This window comes from Elephas maximus, chromosome 6 (assembly GCF_024166365.1).
Source record: "Elephas maximus indicus isolate mEleMax1 chromosome 6, mEleMax1 primary haplotype, whole genome shotgun sequence".
NCBI lineage: Eukaryota > Metazoa > Chordata > Mammalia > Proboscidea > Elephantidae > Elephas > Elephas maximus.
In genome coordinates, this window is record NC_064824.1 from 14826418 (window position 1) to 14852064 (window position 25647).

General features: G+C 37.6%; 1 protein-coding gene across 2 annotated transcripts in view; it reads right to left on the bottom strand.

The window, feature by feature from the left end:
* The window catches only part of MAP3K2 (mitogen-activated protein kinase kinase kinase 2), a 135129-nt gene that overhangs the window by 57352 nt on the left and 52130 nt on the right, over positions 1-25647 (bottom strand). The window contains exons 3-10 of one of the 2 annotated variants that reach the window (XM_049889099.1): positions 25250-25355; positions 23500-23568; positions 19945-20063; positions 19286-19326; positions 17589-17688; positions 5667-5780; positions 5213-5300; positions 1919-2049 (exon numbers count right to left, since the gene is read on the bottom strand). In XM_049889099.1, coding sequence (XP_049745056.1) covers positions 1919-2049; positions 5213-5300; positions 5667-5780; positions 17589-17688; positions 19286-19326; positions 19945-20063; positions 23500-23506 — 600 coding nt within the window. In that variant the 5' untranslated portion in view covers positions 23507-23568; positions 25250-25355. The remainder of the gene's footprint in view (positions 1-1918; positions 2050-5212; positions 5301-5666; positions 5781-17588; positions 17689-19285; positions 19327-19944; positions 20064-23499; positions 23569-25249; positions 25356-25647) is intronic. The other variant, XM_049889098.1, reaches the window with a different exon arrangement.

Sequence of the window (25647 nt, forward strand, 5' to 3'; positions counted from 1 at the left end):
CTCCTGTTTTTCTTTTGTCAGTTTGGCCAAAGGTTTATCAATTTTGTTGATTTTTTCCAAGAACCAGCTTTTGGTCTTGCTAATTCTTGCAATTGTTTTTCTGTTTTCTATTTCATTTAGCTCTGCTCTAATTTTTATTATTTGTTTTCTTCTGGTGCCTGAGGGTTTCTTTTGTTGCTCTCTTTCTATTTGTTCAAGTTTTAGGGTTGCCATCTTCACTTTTAAGGAGCATTTCAGCTCTACTTCCTCCAAGACAAACTTGTTCATTCTTCTGGCAGTCCATGGTATATTCAATATTGTTCGCCAACACCATAATTCAAAGACGTCGATTCTTTTCCGGTCTTCCTTATTCACCATCCCGCTTTTGCATGCATATGAGGCCACTGAAAACAGCATGGCTTGAGTTAGGCACACTTTAGTCCTCAAAGGGACACCTTTGCTTTTTAATTCTTGAAAGAGATCTTTTTAAACAAATTTGCCCAATGCAATACATCCCTTAATTTCTTGACTGCTACTTCCAAGAGTGTTGATTATGGATCCAAGTAAAATGAAATCTTTGACAACTTCAATCTTTTCTCCATTTCTCACGATGTTGCTTACCGGTCCAGTTGTGAGGATTTTTGTTTTCTTTATGTTAGGGTGCAATCTATACTGAAGGCTGTAGTCGTTCATCTTCAACAGTAAGTGCTTCGAGTTCTCTCCACTTTTAGCAAGCAAGGTTGTGTCACCTGCATAACGCAGGTTGTTAAAGAGCCTTCCTCCAAGCTTCATGCTCAGTCTTCTTCACCTAGTCTGGGTTCTCGGATTACTTGCTCAGCATACAGATTCAGTAGGTATGGTGAAAGCATACAACCCTGACTCACACCTTTCCTGACTTTACACCACGCAGTATCCCCTTGTTCTGTCCAAACAACTGCCTCTTGGTCTACGTACAGGTTCCACATGAGCACAATTAAGTGTTCCGGAATTCCCATTCTTTGCAGTGTTATCCATAACTTGTTATAATCTACACAGTCTAATGCCTCTGCGTAGTCAATAAAATACAGGTATTTTCTGCTTTTGGCCAAGATTCATCTGACATCAGCAAAGATCTTCTTTGTTCTACAACCTGTTTTGAATCCAGCTTGAATTTCTGGCAGTTCCCTGCCGATGGACTGATGCAATCATTTTTTTAATTATCTTCAACAAAATTTTCCTTGCATGTTTTATTAGTGATACTGTTCGATAATTTCTGCATTCTGCTGGATCACCTTTCTTTGGGATCGGCACAAACATGGATCCCTTCCAGTCAGTTGGCCAGGTAGCTGTCTTCCAAACTTCTTGACACAGATGAGCAAGCACTTCCAGTGTTGTATTTTTTCAGAGAATTAGTTAAATAATTAAAAGTGAAAATATTTCACAGAATTTTCCTTACCAAAACTAAACAATGGCCTCAAACAAATTATGGCTAATGACATCGTGACTGCTACACTACCATAAAATGTCAATTATTCTACAGTAGCATGGGCATCCAGTGTAATGTTAAGAAAACAACAGCAACTCCAAGAAAATATTTCAATACTTGAAACTTTTTTTTTTTTAATTGTTTTAGAAAGTTTATAAACCTCGGCTTCACAAAGTTAAAAAAATCTGAATGTTAACCCCAGGATTACAAACAAATATATTCACTCATTTATGGATAAGCATTATAAGAAATCAGCCTTATTCTGGTATTCTTTATACATCAATGGAAATTAGTGGGCATTTTCCTATATTTTTTGTTGTTTTAGTCACCTAAGAAGGAAGATATGGGATTGAACAAGAGGTTAAAAAAAATACACATACACACACATACCCCATACCAAGTACCTGCCAAATCACACTGACCCTAACAACATTCATGTCAGTAAATAAAAATCCACATCAAACTTTTACTTACTTGGTCCATGCTCTCTGGAATGAACTCTCCTTCACTGTTGATACTAGTGAATGACCCATTCCGAGCAACCTGATGTAATTCATCTGGAATGTATCCCGGGGGAGGGGAGCTTCTATCTCTACTAGTAGAACCTCAAAGGAAAAAAAAATCATATGATTTTATAAATATCAGCAAGAAAACCAACTGTATTAGCTAATATACACAGAATTTATGGACTATAACTCCGTAAGTTTTTAGCAACTGAAATCCCATTTTTAGTAAAAGTTAACAGAACACGTAGTACCTGTGCTCTTAAAAGCATGCAAGCGGCCATCCAAGGCACAAAAATTAGTCTCTATTCACCTGGAGCTACAGAGGAAGAAGGGCAGTCAGGAACAGGAGGAAGATAGGGAATGTGTGGCTAATTCCTTCCATGAACAATTCCCTCCTTTGTCAAGACACCAGAAGAACTGGATGGTGTCCAGCTACCATTACTGAATATTTTGATCAAAGATTCCAGAGAATCCTGATCAAAAGGGTTAAAAACCAGAACTGAATTTCCAATTCTCATGGACTCTGGACTTCCTGGAGCCATGGAGGGTAGACAAACCCCTAAAAGTACAGACTTGAGATAATCTTTAAACCTTAAGACAAAAATATCCCCTGAAATCATCTTAAAAACAAACAATGGTTTAGATTAACTAGTGAAAAATGTCTGCCTTGAGCATTATGTTCTACTAAGAACTATCTATACGGGATCAAATTGACAACAGCAACTCCAAAGATTAGATAGGAAACTTAGGGGGCAGTCAATTTATGTTAATGAGGGAGGAACAACTCAGAAAAGGAGAGTGAGGATGGTTACACAACTAGAATATAATAAATGTCACTAAATTATACATGTAGAAGCAGTTGGTGTATGTTTTGCTGTGTATATTCTCAATGATAACAACAAAATAAATACAATTTAGAAGGAAAAAGAAAAAGTTAACAGAATATTCATGTTTGTAAAACTTCAAATGTTTTTATATCTTTTCTAAACTCCCATAATACTATATATAATGATTAATCTCATAACAGTATTCATTTACACTTAATAGGTGGTATTTTTTTCTGACTGCTGACAACTCATACATGTCTGTCACTTTATCATACTGTGGTGGCTTGTGTGTTGCTATGATACTGGAAGCTTGGCCACCAGTATGTCAAATACCAGCAGTGTCACCCTTGGTGGACAGGTTTCAGCAGAGCTTATAGACTGAGACAGACTAGGAAGAAGGGACCCGGCAGTCTACGTTTGAAAAAATTGGCCAGTGAAAACCTACATCATAGGCTGATAATACAGTATAGATTTTTAAATAAATGCCCCTCATGCCTAAAGGAGCCCTGGTGGTGCAGCAGTTAAGTGCTCAGTTGCTAACTGTAAGGTTGGCAGTTCAAACCCACCAGCCACTCTGTGGGAGAAAGATGTGGCTGTCTCCTCCCATAAAGATTACAGCCTTGGAAACCCTATGGGGCAGTTCTACTGTCCTATAGGGTCACTACGAGTTGGAATCGACTCGACAGCACTGGGTTTGGTTTTTGGCTTTTGGAATATCATCAAAGTGAATTGTTGATTTTTTCATTATGATAGATAGTGTTATGTGACAAGAAACAGAGATGAAGAAAGAAATGCGTGATTAATAACAGTCATGCTTTCTCGTTTGGAAAGTAAAATGTACTTTAGAAGTGTTTTCTCAGTTTATTGTTAAAACAACCCCATGACTTAAAGATGATGACTGACGGTCACTGGTCTCAGGTTACTCAGAGCTGGGATTTGAGTTCAGGTATTTCAAACATTCTTTCACCAAAATTTTAAATTTTATCAAAATACATCCAAATGGGAAGGACAAGCAATTTTTATTTTACTCGTAAATCATCTCTGCTGCTCACATTTCCAGCATGGCTGAAACCAAAAGCAGGACTGCTGGTTTAAGACAGACATTTAGAAGGCAATTGTTACAAAATAGTTTCTTCTGGGGAACAAAAGAGAAGATGAATAATAGATTTTTGGGCAGTTCACATGCCATTTTAATGTTTTCTTTCATCCTCAACAATCCTCCTCTGTGACCAGCCTTTGCTGTTGCTTAGATTCACAACCACTCTTCTTTTTTGCCCCACTCTCTAGCTTCTTCCCAATTCAACTGTTTCTCCTGTTTTCTGCTTCAAATCTGTCCCTCCTGTTTTCATGCTATCTTTAATGACCATATTCACTGCCTAATTGTTTATACGAGTAGGTCTTTGAACATGGTGAAGCTTTATCCTATGAAAATGTGCATGGATTATTGATGTTTTATGCAAATTGAAGAAGATACACAGAACTGGGGACTGTAAGCACCTCTGCCCAACCCGTGCCTCTCTACAGGTCACTTCTCAAAGACAGCACAGGGTCCATATTTCTTTATACCATGAGTTTAATTAGAACATAATGCATAATTAGTGGCACATAAAAACTGAATACTAATAAAGTATAATCTGTAAATTCTTCGCAATCTCTATTTTGATAACATTCTTGGCAATAACTAAAACCCTAGAGAAAGGCTTATGAACTTAGACTGTAGTCTACTTGTTAATTTTAATATTCTAGAATTACTTCTTTTCATACTCTTAGTTTATTGGTACAATTAAAACCTCTTCAAGGTTTTATCTGAATTTGTCAAACCTTAAAAATACTTAAAAGACTGCTAATTCTGTGGGTGCCACAATGTTTAAGCATTCAGCTGATAAATGAAAGGTTGGTGGTTTGAACCCACCAGCCACTCCACAGGAGAAAAAACCTGGCGATTTTCTTCCACAAGATTACAACCTAGAATGAGGCAACTCTACTCAGTCATATAGGGTCGCTATGAGTCGAAATCAACTCAACGGCACACTACAACAACAAATCCTTTAATACTTCACTCAATTTCCAAGGGACTGCAGACGCTAGAAAGTGGTTAACTAAGGGTAAGTTACAGGCTGTGATTCATCAGAGGTATATTTAGGTGTAAGGGGCCCTGGTGGCATAGTGGTTAAAACGTTCGGCTGCTAACCAAAAGGCTGGCAGTTCAAACCCACCAGCCACTCCGCAGGAGAAAGATGTGGCAGTCTGTTTCCGTAAAGATTTATGGCCTTGGAAACTCTATGGGGCAGTTCTACTCTGTCCTATAGGGTTGCTCTGAGTTAGAACTGACTCAACAGCAATGGGTTTTCATATTGGATGTTTAGGTGTTTGCCCTACATTAAAGGATGAAGGAGAAATTACCCATTCCATGATTCAGATACTAGCTTTCTTACCTATCACAGAAAGCCGTTTTTTCCTTTCTGCTCCAAATACTGTGTTATCCAAGTCTTCTAGTGATGGTAATGGTTCTAAATTAGTAGCCTGCAAAAGAAAATGAAAGTTAATCCTATTCTCCCCCTTAGAGCTCTAAAGAGAATCCTCTCCCCTACCAAATATAACCTAGCTATTTTATATTGTTTATGGGTCTTACCAAATCTTCTACTTTTTCAAATTTTAATACAGTTCTCCTCAAGTTCTCAGTTTCTATTAGTTTCATATGTACGATATACTATACTTATTTGTAGTTTCAGCTATGTGCTTCTGAGGAACAAGGATATGAAAATATAGCAATTACAGTATAGAAATTGAGACTTAATCCCACTGAAAATACGATCAATGATTACAGACAGTAACTATGTTCACACAGGCATAAATCCCATAATCCTTACTGAATAAAATGGTTCCTACCTGTGTACTTCCATTTACTACAAGTAGTATCTTGAGGCTCTTCATGTGAATGCTACGATCTAGCAATTCCACAGCTTTGTCCAGGTCATCTTGAGTAGTCAGTGGAATTACCAACTAAACAAAAAGGGACATAAAGAGTCACGCAACCATTTCATCAGGTCAAGTCCTTCCAGTAGCATCTCCTTTACAAATTACAAACCTCAAAACAATTTGCTCTTCATTTTGTCACTAAACTCAAAGTCTGGATAAATATACATATAGAGATTTCTTTGCTCTCTCTATCCTACCATCACTAAAATCACAGAATGAATACGGACAAGTATTTTAAAATTTGGTTTATTCATCATAAAGCTCTTATAGAAAATGTATTTAAAGATTAATTTCCTAGGGTATTTTATATCATATGGCTAAACTTTAGCTATTAGTATATTCACCCCAAAACAGCATTAAGGGTAAATACAAAAATTATACAAAATAATGGTACCATCTTTCATCTGCATGGATGAAACTTTTAGTTCTTTATCCAATAATAACCACAATTTGCACCCTAAGCTGGTGTGCATATCAACATGTCAATGTCATGGATATCCTTGACAGCTACCATGGAGGATGCCACCAGTAACATATCCGCAGTCTACAGCCCACCTGGGGTTCTTATCTCTGACCCTGGTGACTTGAACAATACACTCTAAAACAAACAAGCTAAATGGGTTGGCCATCCTATAGCAACCCTGAACGTAGAAATCTGCTTTCATTAGTCATCTCATGGATCAGACACAAGCACCAGAGAGTACTATCAGAAAAATTGTGATTTACTTAAGAAAATCAAAACACCTTATGTCAACTTAGTATTAACCTAAGACTCTAATAAAATTCCTTCATTTTCCTACCAATTATAAACCATACTGGTATACCTTGCTCTTATCCTCAATATTTTTTTTTTTTTATGTTATGAGCACTGGAAATGGTGAAGATTATTCTGCCAGTTTTTCACTGTAAGGCAAAATCTGAATGCTTACTTTCACTATACCAAAAAAAAAAAAAAACTTGTTGCCATCGAGTCAAAACTGACTCACAGCAACCCTATGGGGCAGAGTAGAACAGCCCCATTGAGTTTCCAAGGAGTGCGTGATGGATTCAAACCGCCAACCTTTTGGTTAGCAGCCGTAGCACTTAACCACTACACCACCAGGATTTCCATACTTTTAGTATAAGTTCACTTAAAACAGGATTGTTTACTTCTTCAAAGTACAGTTGCTCTTAGGGAAATGAGCACTAGTTTCATGCACAGTAACAAAGTGCTCGTGGAAACGATTCTGCTCTTCTTCAGTTTGCCGATGTGAAATTCGGGCACTCCAGAGGAGGACCTGGTACAGGGCTTGGACTACTGTCTATGGATCTTATGTGACCCCTCGCAAGCTCTGAGATCACGGACAACCACCAATATTAAAAAAAAAAAAAAAAAAAAAAAGGACTAAGCGTCAAGAACAAGTCCCAGCTTACCTAAATCATACTAAATAAATCACAGAATGTTTTTTTCACCTGCCTGGTGAACTCACTTCAGCTTTCATTCATGAAATCTATTTCCCACTGGCTTATTTTTGATGAGTCAGTTTTATGTTAATATAAATCCTTTCTGGAAAGGAAACTTAAAAATTGAGTCCAAGAACCCATTAAATAGAACCTAAATTTGAAATAAGTGAATTATCTTCCTGATTGTGAAGAATGAAAATAGCCCATAAAAAGATTTTCCTCCCTAGGCCTGAGACAGACCCTGGGGAGCAGCTGGAGCCGTCCTCCTGGCCTTGGGGAAGGAAAAAATTTGCAACTGAAGGGAAAAGATAATTTGCTAGCTCCATTAACTGGGGAAGCTCAGGACAGAAGCGGCTCCTGCCCAGGCATAAACGGTCCGTGGACCTTGAGCACCCTTCCCTTCTGCACAGACCTGTGTGGGCCTATTTCGGGAAAATAGGCCCTTGTTGGCAAACTCCAACCATTTCAGCGGGGCGGTGAAGAGGTGGGTGTTTGTCATTTGACATTGCTTTGCCTATTAAACAAGGTCCTCACCTACCCACAACAGGGACATAAGGACTAGTGGCTCCACTTGGGTCACCCAGCCACCCGCGACAGGGGCCCAGGGATAACTGGTACCTCCCAGTCCTTACAACAAAAACTTTGGGTGCCCATGGTCCCTCTAGAGAGCCCACCCACCAGCACGCTTTAGGGAACAGAGACGCGTTTTCCTCAGAGACACATGGGGGTCAGTTCTCAGCCCCCTACTTGGTTCAGAGCGAGACCCCCCGATGCAATCAGATACGGGTATATAGGCCAATCACCCCTGCCCCTTTAAGACTGTAGGACAGAGCCTGTACCACACACTTGATGATCACCTGCCTGGAAACCTGAGCTGAATTCATACAAGAAAACTGAATGGACTCCTATACTGATATACCCGATAACAGCTCTAGCCAGCTGGGGACAGGACACGAGAGCTCCAAAGGCGAAAATAATCAAGCTGGCTCACTCAAGCAACCCATAGGGGTATACCAAAACAAAACAAAGCAAGCAGCTATGACATAGTAAGCAAGCAAAAACTAATACAGTAACTTATACATGCCTCGGAGACAACAGTCAATATCAAGCCACGTAAAGAAAGAAACAGGCCATGATCACCTCAACAGGCTCTCAAAACAAAGAATCCAGGGATCTTTTAGATGAAAGTGCATTCCTGGAATTACCAGATGCAGAATACGAAAGTTAAATATACAGAACCCTTCAAGACATCAGGAAGGGAATGAGGCAATACGCAGAACAAGCCAAGGAACACGCAGATAAAGCAACTAAGAACTCAGAAAGGTTATTCAGGGACATAATGAAAAGTTTAATGAGCTGTAAAAATCCACAGACAGACAGCAATCAGAAATTCAGAAGATTAACAATAAAATTACAGAATTAGATGATAGGAAGTCAGAGGAGCAGAACTGAGCAAGTAGAAGCTAGAATTTCTGAACTCGAAGATAAATCACTTGGCACTAATATATTTGAAGAAAAATCAGATAAAAGAATTTTTAAAAATGAAGAAAATTTAAGAATCAAGTGGGACTCTATCAAGAGAAATAATCTGCGAGTGATTGGAGTACCAGAACAGGGAGGGGTAACAGAAAATACAGAGAAAATTGTTAAGGATTTGTTGGCAGAAAACTTCCCTGATATTGTGAAAGATGAGAAGATATCTGTCCAAGATGCTCATCGAACTCCACATAAGGTAGATGTTAAAAGAAAGTCACCAAGACATATTATAATCAAGCATGCCAAAACCAAAGACAAAGAGACAATTATAAGAGCAGCAAGGGATAAAAGAAAAGTCACCTAAAGGGAGAGCCAATAAGAATAAGCTCGGACTACTCGGCAGAAACCATGAAGGCAAGAAGGCAATGGGATGACATATTTTAAAAATTGAAGGAAGAAACTTGCCTGCCAAGAATCATATATCCATCAAAACTGTCTCTTAAATATGAAGGTGAAATTAAGACATTTCCAGATAAACACAAGTTGAGGGAATTAGTAAAAACCTAACCAAAACTACAAGAAATACTAAAGGGAGTTCTTTGGTTAGAAAATCAGTAATATCAGGTATCGACCCAGGACTAGAACACTGGGCAGAGCAACCAGAAGTCAACCCAGACAGAGAAATCCCCCCCGCAAAAAAGAAAAGAAACAAAGAATGATTTAAAAAAAAAAAAAAGCCCAACACAGGGTAAGAGCGTTGTTATTATATAAGAGAAGACAACATTAAAATAATAAAGAGGGACTAAGAAATGTAATCAAACACCTTCCATATGGAGAGGAAGATAGGGTGATACAAAGAAATAAAAGTTAGTTATAAATTTAGAAAAACAGAGGTAATTAATAAGGTAACCACAAAGGAGACAAACTATCCTACTCATCAAAATAAAATACAAGGGAAAAATAAAGACTCAGCAGAAACAAAATCAACAACAACAAATATGAGGAATGGACAATATATAAAGAAAATCTACTCAGCAATAAAATCAAGTGGGAAAAGGAAGCTGACAACACACAAGAAAAGACATCAAAATGATAGCACTAAATTCATACCTATCCATAATTACCCTGAATGTAAATGGACTAAATGCACCAATAAAGAGACAGACAGTGGCGGAATGGATTAAAAAACAAGATCTGTCTATATGCTGCCTACAAGAGACACACCTTAGACTTAGAGACACAAACAAACTAAAACTCAAAGGATGGAAAAAAATATATCAAGCAAACAACAATCAAAAAAGAACAGGAGTAGCAATATTAATATCTGACAAAACAGACTTTAAAGTTAAAGCCATCAGAAAGGATAAGGAAGGACACTATATAATGATTAAAGGGACAATGCACCAAGAAGATACAACCATATTAAATATTTATGCACCCAATGACAGGGCTGCAAGATACCTAAAACAAACTCTATCAGCACTCAAAGGTGAGATAGACAGCTCCACAATAATAGTAGGAGACTTCAACACACCACTTTTGGTGAAGGACAGGACATCCAGAAAGAAGCTCAATAAAGACACGGAAGATCTAAATGCCACAATCAACCAACTTGACCTTGTAGACATATACAGAACACTCCACCCAACAGCATCCAACTATACTTTTTTTTTCTAGTGCACATGGAACATTCTCTAGAGTAGACCACATATTAGGTCATAAAGCAAGCCTTAGCAGAATCCAAAATGTTGAAATATTACAAAGCATGTTCTCTGACCATAAGGCCATAAAAGTGGAAATCAATAACAGGAAAAGCAGGGAAAAGAAATCGAACCCTTGGAAACTGAACAATACCCTGCTCAAAAAAGACTAGATTATAGAAGACATTAAGGATGGAATAAAGAAATTCAGACAGTCCAATGAGAATGAAAACGCTTCCTATCAGAACCTTCGGGACACAGCAAAAGCAGTGCTCAGAGGCCAATTTATATCAATAAATCCACACATCCAAAAACAAGAAAGGGCCAAAATCAAAGAATTATCCCTACAACTTGAACAAATAGAGAGCGACGAAAGAAACTCACAGGCACCAGAAAAAAACAAATAATAAAAATTAGGGCTGAACTAAATGAAATAGAAAACAGAAAAACAACTGAAAGAATTAACACCACCAAAAGCTGGTTTTTTGAAAAACTCAACAAAATTGATAAACCATTGGCCAAACTGACAAAAGAAAAACAGGAGAGGAAGCAAATAACCCGAATAAGAAATGAGATGGGTGATATTACAACAGACTCAACTGAAATTAAAAGAATCATATCAGATTACTATGAAAAACTATACTCAAACAAATTTGAAAACCTAGAGGAAATGGATGAATTCCTAGAAACACACTACCTACCTAAACTAACACAAACAGAGGTAGAACAACTAAATAGACCCATAACAAAAGAAGAGATTGAAAAGGTAATCAAAAAACTCCCAACAAAAAAAAGCCCTGGCCCACACAGCTTCACTGCAGAGTTCTACCAAACTTTCAGAGAAGAGTTAACACCACTACTACTAAAGGTATTTCAGAGCACAGAGGAGGATGGAATACTACCAAACTCATTCTATGAAGCCACCATATCCCTGATACCAAAACCAGGTAAAGACACCACAAGAAAAGAAAATTATAGATCTATATCCCTCATGAACGTAGATGCAAAAATCCTTAACAAAATTCTAGCCAATAGAATTCAACAACATATCAAAAAAAGTAATTCACCATGACCAAGTGGGATTCATCCCAGGTATGCAGGGATGGTTCAACATTAGAAAAACAATTAATGTAATCCATCACATAAATAAAACAAAAGACAAGAATCACATGATTTTATCAATTGATGCAGAAAAGGCATTTGACAAAGGTCAACACTCATTCATGATAAAAACTCTCAGCAAAATAGGAATAGAAGGAAAATTTCTCAACATAAAAAAGGGCATTTATACAAAGCCAAAAGCCAACATCACCCTAAAGGGAGAGAGCCTGAACACATTCCCATTGAGATTGGGAACCAGACAAGGATGCCCTTTATCACCACTCTTATTCAACATTGTGCTGGAAGTCCTAGCCAGAGCAATTAGGCCACTTAAAGAAATAAAGGGCATCCAGATTGGCAAGGAAGAAGTCAAAGTATCTCTATTTGCAGTTGACATGATCCTATATACACAGTAAACCCTAAGGAATCCTCCAGAAAACTACTGAAACTAATAGAAGAGTTCAGCAGTGTGTCGGGATACAAGATAAACATACAAAAATCAGTTGGATTCCTCTACACCAACAAAAAGAACATCGAAGAGGAAATCGCCAAATCAATGCCATTTACAGTAGCCCCCAAGAAGATAAAATACTTAGGAATAAATCTACCAGAGATGTAAAAGACTTATACAAAGAAAACTACAGTACACTTCTGCAAGAAACCAGAAGAGACTTACATAAGTGGGAGAACATACCTTGCTCGTGGATAGGAAGACTTAACATTATAAAAATGTCTGTTCTACCAAAAGCGATCTATACATTTAACGCAATTCTGATCCAAATCCCAAAGACATTCGCTAATGAGATGGAGAAACAAATCGCCAACTTCACATGGAAGGGAAAGAGGCCCCGGATAAATAAGGCATTACTGAAAAAGAAAAACAAAGTGGGAGGCCTTACTTTACCTGATTTTAGAACCTATTATACCGCCACAGTAGTCAAAACAGCCTGGTACTGGTACGACAACAGAAGCATGGACCAACAGAACAGAATTCAGAATCCAGACATAAATCCATCCACATATGAGCAGTTGATATTTGACAAAGGCCCCAAAACACTTAAATGGGGAAAAGACAGTCTTTTTAACAAATGGTGCTGGCATAACTGGATATCTATCGGCAAAAAAATGAAACAAGACCCAAACCTCACTCCATGCATATATACTAACTCAAAATGGATCAAAGACCTAAATATAAAATCGAAAACGATAAAGATCATGGAAGAAAAATTAGGGACAATGTTAGGAGCCCTAATACATGGCATGAACAGTATACAAAACATTATAAAGAACGCAGAAGAAAAACTAGTTAACTGGGAGCTCCTAAAAATCAAACACTTAAGCTCATCCAAGGACTTCACCAAAAGAGTAAAAAAGACTACCTACAGACTGGGAAAAAGTTTTTAGCTATGACGTTTCTTATCAGTGCCTGATCTCTAAAATCTACATAATACTGCAAAAACTCAACTGCAAAAAGACAAATAACCCAATTAAAAAATGCACAAAAGATATGAATAGACACTTCACTCAAGAAGACATTCAGGTAGCTAACAGATATATGAGGAAATGTTCACAATCATCAGCCATTGGAGAAATGCAGATCAAAACTGAGATTTCTTCTCACTCCAACAACGCTGGCATTAATCCAAAAATCACAAAATAATAAATGTTGGAGAGGCTGTGGAGAGTTTGGAACACTTCTACACTGCTGGTGGGCATGTCAAATGGTACAACCACTTTGGAAATCGATTTGGCGCTTCCTTAAAAAGCTAGAAATAGAACTTCCATAGGATCCAGCAATCCCACTCCTTGGAATATATCCTAGAGAAATAAGAGCCTTTACACGAACAGATATATGCACACCCATGTTTATCGCAGCCCTGTTTACAATAGCAAAAACATGGAAGCAACCAAGGTGCCCATCAATGGATGAATGGATAAATAAACTATGCTATATGCACACAATGGAATACTATGCATCGATGAAGAACAGTGATGAATCTGTGAAACATTTCATAACATGGAGGAACCTGGAAGGCATTATGCTGAGTGAAATCAGTTGCAAAAGGTCAAATATTGTATAAGACCACTATTATAAGAACTTGAGAAATAGTTTAAACAGAGACGAAAACATTCTTTTGTGGTTACGAAAGGGAGGAAGGAGGAAGGGTGGGAGAATGGTATTCCTTAATTAGATTGTAGATAAGAACTACTTTAGGTGAAGGGAAAGACAGCACACAATACAGGGGAGGTCAGCACAATTGGACTAAACCAAAAGCACAGAAGTTTCCTGAATAAACTGAATGCTTCGAAGGCCAGCGTAGCAAGGGCAGGGGTCTGGGGACCACGGTTTCAGGGGACATCTAAGTCAACTGGCATAATAAAATATATTAAGAAAACATTCTGAATCCCACTTTGAAGAGTGGCGTCTGGGGTCTTAAACGCTACCAAGCAGCCATCTAAGATGCATCAATTGGTCTCAACCCACCTGGATCAAAGGAGAATGAAGAACACCAAGGACACAAGGTAATTATGAGCCCAAGAGACAGAAAGGGGCACATGAACCAGAGACTACATCATCCTGAGACCAGAAGAACTAGATGGTGCCCAGCTACAACCGATGACTGCCCTGACAGGGAACACAACAGAGAACCCCTGAGGGAGCAGGAGAGCAGTGGGATGCAGACCCCAAATTCTCGTAAGACCAGACTTTATGGTCTGACTGAGGCTGCAAGGGCCCCGGTGGTCATGGCCCCCAGACCTTCTGTTGGCCCAGGACAGGAACCATTCCCGAAGCCAACTCTTCAGACAGGGATTGGACTGGACAAGGGGTTGGAGAGGGATGCTAGTGAGGAGTAAGCTTCTTGGATCAGGTGGACACTGGAGACTATGTTGGCATCTCCTGCCTGGAGGGGAAATGAGAGGGTAGAGGGGGTTAGAAGCTGGCAAAAAGGACACGAAAAGAGAGAGTGGAGGGAGACAGCAGGCTGTCTCATTACGGGGGCAGTATTTGGGAATATGTAGCAAGGTGTATATGGCTTTTTGTGTGAGAGACTAGCTTGATTTGTAAACTTTCACTTAAAGCACAATAAAAATTATTAAAAAAAGAAAAGAACAGTTACAAATTACAGTTAATAAATTAGATTCTAGAAATGAAAAAAAATTTTCCTCTTCTACCCATCTACGATAGGAAAGATCTTAGAAAATCCACTTCTTTGGCCTACACATCCAACCCCCCTCCTTGCATGAATACTCACACCCGCGTGCACACACAGGGTACCTTACTAAAGAGAAGCCAAGGTAACAAATCTAGGCAACCACAACTTAAATGTCCCTATTGTTTTGATTCTCACAACTCAGAGGTTTATGGAATAATGGTTCATTCTGAACAGGAGAATTTATATTACGCTAAAAACAAAATGGAAACCCTGGTGGCGTAGTGGTTAAGTGCTATAGCTGCTAACCAAAAAGTTGGCAGTTCGAATCCACCAGGCATTCCCTGGAAACCCTATGGGGCAGTTCTACTCTGTCCTACAGGGTCACGATGAGTCAGAATCGACTCGACAGCAACGGGCAACAGGCTTGGGCAAAAACAAAATCTTCATAGAACTGAAATAATATGCAGTATAAATGAGATTTTCACTTGTCCACAAGTCCCCAAAACTAACACCCTGTCACATTATTTCCTAGCACCCATTTATCCAAGAGCACATATTTGGTTTGCGATGGTTTGTCAGAATTTGCATCAGGACATGGTTAATGCACAAAATCGCGAATGTAATCTTACTCTAATGCCACCTCTACCACATTTTGCCAAAGGGCCACCTGGATATAATGGTAGAACCACTCCCAGCATTCCTTCAGAAAACATGATAAAAAGAAACTGAGACGGGAATTTTCCCACTTTTCAGAAAATGGGAGTAGGTTCCTGAAACTACAGATTAGTCAGCTTAATGTCAATTCTCAAGAAATCCCTAGGAAAAAACTATATAAATAAACAGAGAGAACTCAGAAAAGAGAGCAATTGTGGGAGCCGGCACAGGTACAATATGAACAAATCATGTCAAATCTTGATAGACGTAGTAGGATAGAAGATCAAGACAATGTTGTAGATTTAACGTATCTTGGCATTTCAAAGTTTTTCATGATACAATTTGAGACAAAAAAAGATATGTCTAGGTTCCCCCAGAATCATACTGTAAGTTCAAGTCATTTATATGGAAAAAGATTCCAGGAAACTCTGATAGGGGAATGGGAGAAGACAGGGAAGGGAAGGAAGCCCATAAAAGGTGTATTATCCAGCAAGTTACAACTATGGGCAAGTGGAGCCCATCCATCTCCTACTCCCTCATCCTGAGGCCCATCCCCACCAATGCACTTCAGCCTAGACAACAGACCTAGTGGCCATAGCTCTGGAGGCAAGAATGCTCTAAGAATCTCAGGTTGGAAGTCAGGTCAGCATGGACAGAGACAGTAAGTGCTAAGAAATGGACTGGCCAACAACAGTGTTCACAGCTAAATGAAAACCCCCAAAATGGCTGAAAAATAAAATGTTACTGTATTACTATAATATAGTTCCCATCACTTTGTTCAAGGATATTAATTGTTTAGAATTCTGATTTTTTACCAAGAAAATATTTCTAGCTCTGAGCTGTAAGTGGAGTTTCTTTAGACAAGCTGTATTAGTTTTAAAATCTAATATTTTCAAATATTTATATTTGCACATGCTTTAATACTTGCAAAGCTCTTTCACATGTCATTTCAGATTGAAGATCTCCTCTGTCACTCCATTCTCACTGGTACTTTTTCTATTCCTGAAACACATAAGTCTTTTCCATCTTGGAATCTTTGCACGCGCTGTCTTCACCACCAGGGATGCCCTTCCTCTGAAATTCTTTGCATGGTTGGCTTCTCATACGTCATGTCTCAGTATAAATAGCACCGCCCCAGTCAGCTCTTCTTTGTTGTTGTTGTTCGTTGCCAATGAGTCGATTCTGACTCATGGTGATCCCATGTGTACAGAGTAGAATTGCTCCACAGGGTTTTCAAGGCTGTGACTTTTCAGAAGCAGATCACCAGGCCTGTCTTCCAAGGCGCCTTTGGCCGGGGAGGGGGAGGAGGTAGAGTTTGAAACGCCAACCTTTTGGCTTGTAGTAGGACACCTACTGCCCTGGGCCTTTATTCTTTCACAATACATCATGCACTTCCTTCAAATAACTTCATATATTAAACAGCTCATTTATTCACTGTCTGCTTCAACCACAAGTCTATAAACTCCACGAGAGACTACAACTCATAAGTCACAGCATTAAGCCTAGTATACGGTGTTTGCGTGTAAATAATGTTTGTTGGATGTTCAACGAATATCTTCCAAAAATAAACTAACTAATGGACTAATTAAATTGTCCCTGTAAAATTTAAGATCTCAGGAACTGGAAGAAACCTCAGAAAACATCTCATTTAACCCTGATTCTACAGAAGGTAAAAAAACAAACAAAAAACAGGTTTTCCCATAACACAGAGCTCTCATTAGTGTCAAAGCAAGCCCTTAACATCACATTTGATGATTCCCAAGCCAAGATTTTTCTGCATTAGAAACCTGAACATAATAATCTAATCATGTCCTAACCAACACTAAAATAATCTTTTTAAGTTTTAACTAAGTCTGACTACAAAGCTCTACTGTCTCTTGGCCAAACGTAGAGTACAAGAGGGAAAGACAGCCCATCGGCAAATATATCAAAGATTTCTTTCTGAGACTCTAAGAATGTGCTTCCTAGCAATGCAAATTATAAATTCTCTGGAAGATTTTGGGGACACAGAATAAAAATAAAATAGGAATAAGTAGCAAAGTTCCCTGTAATACAGTTATTTCCTCCTATAATAGTTCTTCATTCAGTTATTTGCACAGTAGCAACTTCTAATATTTTCCACAATGGAAAATTCCACATCAATCAGTCAAAATTTACAAATTTACTCGTGACGCTTTGTTCTTCTAACGTACCATATCCTTGACAATCCCCCGCAAAAGCACAAGAGTCATAAAACAATCTCTTAAATGCACACACTACTTTCTAAAAGAAGAACTATGAAAAGCTAAAATGTACTTGTTTACCTCATTGTTGGTATAATGTAGATCCATAGACTGTCCAAAGGCGACTTTAGCTTTAGACCTCAGATCTTCCAGTTTAACTGGCCTGGAGAACTGAAGAATTCTATACAGGCAGAATTTTAAAATATTTTATTTTCTTAGGCACAGTCTAATAACATACTTGCAACAGTTACCTATTGGCTAAAGAGGTACAAAATTAAGTAAAAATAGCATAAGCATTCACTTTATTTGAATACCACCACAACTTATTTTTGATCAAGTTCCCAGATTCTCAACATAAAGTTTAATAACTCTGAAGTTTGTTCCATCTTGGTAAAAACAGGAAAAAAATTCTCAAAATTTTCTGCAATTTTTAATTAGTGCTGAAACTGTTATATGAATATTAAAGGGCAATGTAATATGTACATTGAGGAAAGAAATTACATTAACTGTGGCACATCCACACAATGGGATTCAATGAAACTGTTAAAAGGAGTAAAGTTATTCTTTGGAGATTCAAATTTTGATCTTGCCCCCTTATCAACTCAACATTTTTGAGCACATATATCATGTAAGCATGCTCCCAAAATAAAAAATTTAAGTAATCAGATTTTAAAAACAAATTAAAATTCTAGTGTTTTCTTCCTGTACCCCAAAGGATTGGCCCGCATGGACCCTAGAGAGTATGCACCTAAGCTTGGGGACTACCAGACTGTAAACTCCACAAGTGGAGGGATCATGTCTGTTTTCTCACATTCTCTCTTCAGGGCCAGCACAGTGCCTGACACACAGGAAGTACTCAGTAAACAGTGCTGAATGAATAAAAAAAAAAAATTGGGAAAACATCCATAAAAAAAACAGACTGGAGAACAGTTATATAGTATAGCTGCCCTATAGGGTCGCTATGAGTCGGAATCGACTTGACAGCACTGGGTTTGGGGTAGATTCTATTTTTTAGCATCTCTGTGTAATTTTTTTTTTAATCTTCAATTTATATGATTTGTCTTTTTAAAGTCCTTAAAACTGATAGTTTTTTATTAAATTAATTTAATAAGAGAAACAAACAGCAGAAACGAAATCCATCGTCTCTAACTCCTTTTAGGTCTTCTTAGCAATTTTGTTGTCAACCACCACCACTGTCACTTTGAGATAGAGATACCAAGTGGAAGGCTAGGTTTACATTCCTGCTAAGTAACTTATAACCACCACTCCAACTCACTCTTCCTCAACATTACTAATTTAATACACGTCATATCCTTTAGGTCTCTTAGGCATAATCAAAATTTTAAACACTGAGACCACATACATAAATTCTGTATAGCATCTGGAGGGATGATGTAATAATGATAAAGAGAAATACATTCAATTTCTATTGAGTAAAATTAAAAGGAAGTGGTAATACTGAAAGGCTGCATTATATAGTAACCTCATCTTACTTATTTCCTATGTTACAAACTACAAACATGAATCACTTCTAACGTTTGGCCTATCTTAAATATAAGGCTAGCGCAGGACCGGGCAGTGTTTTGGTCTGTTGTACACGGAGTCTCTGTGAGCTGGAATCACCTCAAGCACCTATTACACATTGCCAAGGACAGCTTCTATTCTCAATTTGTAAGCCATGAACTTTCATTAAAACCTAAAAAGAACCTTTAATGACTTAACTAGGATATATTGTTTATTAAATAAATAAACTGATATTGTAATGTTTTCTTGCTTACCTTTTTTCTCCTCTATGTTCAAATTTGACTCGAACATCATTCTGTAATGAAATGACAAATCAGTCATATGAATAAAATCATTAATAAATCAGATAAAATTTCTAGAGTTTCTGATTTTTTTTCTTAGCCACTCATTTAAAGTAGAGCACAGAGACGGTGGTTTTGTTTTTAGTGCCAATTCCAATCAATCAACAGTGTTTGCCAAACAGTTGAGAATTATGTTGCTAAGTCTAGGCTCCACAGAAAAGAGAACCAAAATCTATCAGTGACGGCATCATGCGTAGGGGATACGTGATAACCCTGTGACAGGCGACAGCATAGGATGCTACATTTCTACTTTTCATATTGGACACGCCAATCTCATTTCATTTATGAGAATCAAAACCATCCTTATTTGTAAATAGTAGGCTTCCAGAATAGGCTACTTGAAATAAAAATAATTTGCTTATATGAAGTGCACTAAAAAGAGATGAAATATCAATTTTACTCTTTTTTTAAATGCACATTCTTATGGGAGTATAACAAGCAACAATAATATGTTTGATTCAAAAGTGTAAAAGCTAAACATTTCAAACAACATTTCAAGATCAGGATATTAAAGGAAAATAACACACAGAGCAATGACATGTATTTGATTAAAGGATTATTGAAAGAAATACCTGTTTTTTTGGTGACAAAGACTTTGTTTTTCTGGTTTCCTGTAAGGATAATGCTGGTCGACTGGCCTTATGAAGGACAGCCAAATCTTGCATGATTGAGTTCAAAGCTTGTTGATCATCTGAGTATTTTTAAAATAACATGCAGAATTGTAATTTCAATATATACTCATCACACACAATAACACAAACTTTACCTTGGAATTTAATGCAAAAACACATCTAGAACCTTTTTAGATGAATAGTCTTCAACTATTTTAAGGAAATGAAATTTTAATTATTTAAAAATTAAAGATAAATAACATTAAAATTGCACTAGACTCCAGCTCCAGGCCAGTGGTTCACACACGAAACATTTACAGGCAAGATAAAGTCATTTTGATTTTCTTCTAATGATGTAATGTCCTAGGATAAGGGTCCAACCAGATCCAGCTGTAACAAATTTTCTGCCACGACTCCTCAGTAAAACATCACCAAGTCATCTAACATATTCATTACAACAAGTAGGGAAAAAACAAGCAGCCTTCTACAAATAATATCGTTATTTAGTATTTATACTCAAAGTACAGACTTCATTTTAAAGATTTCTCCATGATTACTTGATAAAGTCAGAAACAAAGAAGAGCTTTATTTGTGAGTAACAGCCTACTGATATTTGGAAGTGCTTTCTCAAACCTTCACTATAAAGTCTGACAATACTACAAACATATAACAGACTATTTAATGATCTCAGCCAATAACAATTTATAAGGTCACAATGTAAGAGAGATCAATTTGTTATCAAATGTACTAAATTACAAACCTGAGGGAAAACATCATGAACTATGAACTTTTAAGTATCTTCCAAATATATCAAAGATTTCTTTCTTAGACTATAAGTATATGCTGCCTAGTAATGCAAATTATAAATTCTCTGGAAGACTTTGGGGAGAACTTAATTGACTTTCACTAGTAAATGCATTCTACTAATGATAATAAACAGTAAATAAGGTAATCGAGGGACTTCATAGCTTATATTTTACAATGTAACCATTTTGGTGAATACTAATTTATGTTTCTAGAGCAGTGATAATTTAAAAATGTTTTATGTTATAAAGGAAATCATTAAAAATAATCTGGCAATTCAACGATACTAACAGTCCTTCAAACTCACAAACAGCTGACGTCTCTAATGTTTTAATTTAATAACACCACCTATATTCTATTCTGTGGTGAAATTACTTGCACATTAAAGTTAAAAATTAATGGCTCCAGTGGTTCTATTAAGAAATGAACTCCAAGATTAGAGATAACTTTATAATCCTATACAAAGTATCCTTTATAAAATACAATGCTGTCACCTTAAGTTTAGTCCAACTAGTAATTGACTCACTCAGGTACAATGTACTCACGCCATATGTGTTTGCCACTGGACCAAGTCAGACCATGTCATTTATTGATAGAAATAAATCTTCCCTCAGCTTTGATAAACTCACAATTATCCCAACAGGAATACACTTACTTGATATGACCTTCTTGCTAATGATAATCCTTATTCTATGCTAGGGAGAATGAAACTCTAATACTTAAACGGATCTATGTTGTTCTAATTATTTTCTTTATTAGAAACACTTGGAACTTAGGCATTTTCATGTGTTTAGTGCCACAATGCCAAAATAAATGCCTGGGAAGGCTTTAGCTTAATCTCTTATCACATTTACACATACGTATTTTCACTGATTAAAAAAAAAAATGACCACTGTTTTCTATCATAGATGTAAAAACAGTAAAGAGGGCTGTTTATGCCTGACAGTGATTTGGCAAGAGTAACTTCTTAGGGAGATGGCATACAAAACAAAGGGCAATTTCATTAAGTTCCTTCTTTTTCTGTCTTGAAGGAGAATCATATGGTAGATAAGTACCCAGCAGGAAACTTACTTTGAGGAGGCTGACAAAGCATATGCTAACAAACCCACATACGATCAAGGAAAGTGTGAACATACGCTATCAGGACTGCTCCAACGATCCTAGGAAGAACCTTTAATGGCTTAACTAGGAAACATGCGTGGTGGTCACAGGGTACTAGGCAGATTAGGCAGGTTATAAACGTCATAGGATCATGAGGTGACCCAACAGGCAGTAAGGATGCCCAGAGGATCCTGGAGCCTGACCAATGGGTGCACGGAAACAGCACTGGAGTTCTGACATACGTTGAAAGGACTTTTAGTTGTGTGCAAAAAGAGAAAATATTTGAGAAATAATTTCATACAAAACCTTTTACCAGAAATGCTGAACTAATTAGACATCTTATGTGCTTACTCAGTACACTTGAGAACAACTGCAGGAGAATATCCTCAATCAAAAAATCAAATACGCCTTAAAGCACAATTAAAAAAAAAAAAAATCAAATATGTGATTCACACTATTAAATATCCATGTTTTTCTGTGACTACCTACACGTATGTTTCTAAGCAATGACTGTTCTTTGTTTTGCTACTTAGAACAGCGAAGTATTATTTCAGAAATCAATTAGATTAATACATTGCTTAGAGTGCAAGTGACAGTTCCCAAAATGAAGAGGTGACAGGAGTTCAGTGAAGGACTATCTAATCTGAAGCTGGAGGTGAGGCTGACTAAAGAATGTGGACTACACGGGGGCACTACAGCCACAGTTACAGAAGAGAGAGGGCAAGAGGAATTTAAAAAGCAAGAAGGTGAAGCTTTGGCTTACACATTTGCCACAAGTAGGCATGCTGAAAGTGTACTGCTCTTCCACTAAAGAACACGGGCATATTAAGCTTTTCAGCCTACGATGTGGCATGTATGTAAGAATAAAAAATACATTTTTTTAAGCAAGTGGTATGAAAACTGCTTTAACAAAGACAGACTTTGTCAAGGAAATGCTAGAGTATCAAAATTAGTCTGAGTTCAAAAACTCAGCTTCCAATCTCTCAGCACACTTTTTAAATTTCTCCATTTCTTCGTAGTGTTTCCCTGACCAATCCCTGCCTCACATCGGAACCCTCAGCCTCAGGAAGAAAAGAAGAAAACAAGGTGATCCGTAAACCGAACACACTCAACCCATTCCTGTACTTTATTCTCCTTATCCATCAGCATTATGACTGATACCACAGGATATGCCTAAGAGTTAAAATGATTTACTGCTCTACGCTGTTATAAATGTTTTTGCTTTACTATTTATAATGTTGCTATTTTCTTTAGTCTATCTGTATTATTACACTGTTGGTGAATAATAGATTCATTTCTTAGCATTTATTCAGTCTTTACAAGTCAGGTTTCTTTATCAAGTATTCTCTTTTACTACCAGACTCTAACAAAAATCACAGTTATTCTTGACACTTTCTTCTCAAACTCTCTACTATGCCCTGCATAAACCGCCATTCCACTTAATTAAGTGCTTTATCTGAAAATCTATTAAATAACTAAACACAAAACATTACAAAATCTACTACATCATAAAATGTCTTTATAAGAAGGTTGCCATACACACATAATAGTTCTTCCTGCCCCATTCTATCCTTTAATTATAGCTCAAAAATGTTTTTAGTTTGAACTCACCCATCATGGCAATTAGCTCGACAACTTCAAAATTAGGGAAATGGTTCTCCCATCAGCATTCTTTGTTGCCTTAGGGGGTAAAAAGATGAATCCATTAATAATAAGAAGGAACAGAAGAGGCAGGCACTAAAAGAAAATAGTCAGTAAAAGTAACACTAATGAGAAATATACAATATACTACTTTACATATTTGCTGGTGTTTTATTTTTCCCAGATACTCAGCTGATGAGCATGAACTAAAGATCATTTTATTTTATATTAAATTTATTTCAGTCTTTTTCAGACTCCTGACTGTCTAACCAAAACCAAGCCAAACCCATTACCACCAAGTCTATTCTGACTCACAGCGACCCTATAGGATGGCGTAGAACTGCCCCATGGGGTTTCCAAGGCTGTAAATCTTTATGGAAGCAGACTGTCACATCTTTCTCCCATGGATTGGCTGGTGGGTTTGAACCACCAACCTTTCGATTAGCAACTGAGTGCTTTAACCGCTGTGCCACCAGGGCTCCTCCTGTCTTAGAAAAATCACACAATTTTTGAGATTCGGGAACCTTACCTAAGAGATAATTTAATAAACTCCTATGGGGCAATGGCAGGTATAAAGATGAGTGAAACACATCATATTTAAGAGACAATAAGGAAGATGTCAATAAAAACTGCAGAATAAAGATAAAGACCTCTAAAAATTCTTTCATAAAAGCAACTATTGTCAGAATCAATGCTTTCAGAATTCCAGAATTAACCATGGGTTTGCTGCGATCCAGGGGACATATATTCACAAGTCTCAGTAAAAAGAGCGAGCCTTGGGAGGTTATAACCATCCTTGTTCCTATTGTCCCTCCTCAGCAGCTCCAAAACAGTCTTAAAAACCAATAGCCCACAATCATCATGAAAACAAGCCGTCAGGCAGCCACTGGAAGGGGCAGAATGGCACTGGAACCCCTTCAAAGCCACACATCCTCCAAACTGCCATTATTTCACCTATCTGTCAAGTAGTATCTGGAAGACACTACTTGAAAGTCTGTTTTTATTTGACTCAGGGGACTCCTAGTTGAAAATAAAGCAGGTATAATTACCACACATCTCAACTATCTGATGGAAGAGAGAACAGTTAGGGTAAATAATACACCAGTAAAAAAATTTTAAGAATGAATCTGTGGAACAAGATGTCTATAAAACCAAAAAAAAACCAAACCCAGTGCCGTCAAATCAGTTCCGACTCATACCAACCCTATAGGACAGAGTAGAACTGCTCCCCAGAGTTTCCAAGGAGCATCTGGCGGATTCGAACTGCCGAGCCCTTGGTTAGCAGCCATAGCACTTAACCACTATGCCACCAGGGTTTCCAAGATGTCTATAGGGGGCTATGAAAAGCCCCTATAGATTCCTGGGAATCTGGAAGACCAGGTAAATGCCCAAGGCTGTGTACATTCTAGGGAAAGATCTGAGAAGAGCCAAAGCTCTGACCTCTAGCTAACCTTAAGGTTTTGCACAAGCAGAAAATGAGGGCTAAGACGGAAATGAATGGGTGAATGTCAAAAGCATGCCCCAACACACATACAGAACCACTCAGCAAAGACTGAAAGATTTACTGGTGTCAGGCATCTAAGTAAACCTCTATCCAGTCATTAGCTGAATACTAAGCAGAGAGACTCACAGGGCCGCTATGAGTTGGAATCGACTCATTGACAACAGGTTTGGTTTTTGGAGCCCTGGTGGCATAGTGGTTAAGAGCTCGGATACTAACCAAAATGTTGGCAGTTCGAATCCACCAGCTGCTCCCTGGAAACCCTATGGGGCAGCTCCACTCTGTCCTACAGGGTCACTATGAGCCATAACCAACTTGACAGCATCTAACAAAACACAAAAAACACGGAGAGTTCAGTAGCCACACATGACAAACAATACAGACTTTATAAAACTGGTTCAGAAAAGTCACTAAAAAAAAACAAACAACAACCACAAACCTTAAGGAGGGGGGAAGAATCTGATTTCCACAGCTGACACAATAAAATATTTTAAATGTCCACTTTTGAACAAAAAATTAAGAGACTTGCAAAGAAAGAAGTATAGCCCATACACAAGGAAAAAAAAAAAAAAAAAACAGTTAACAGAAACTGACCCTGGGAAGCCCAAATGTTGAAC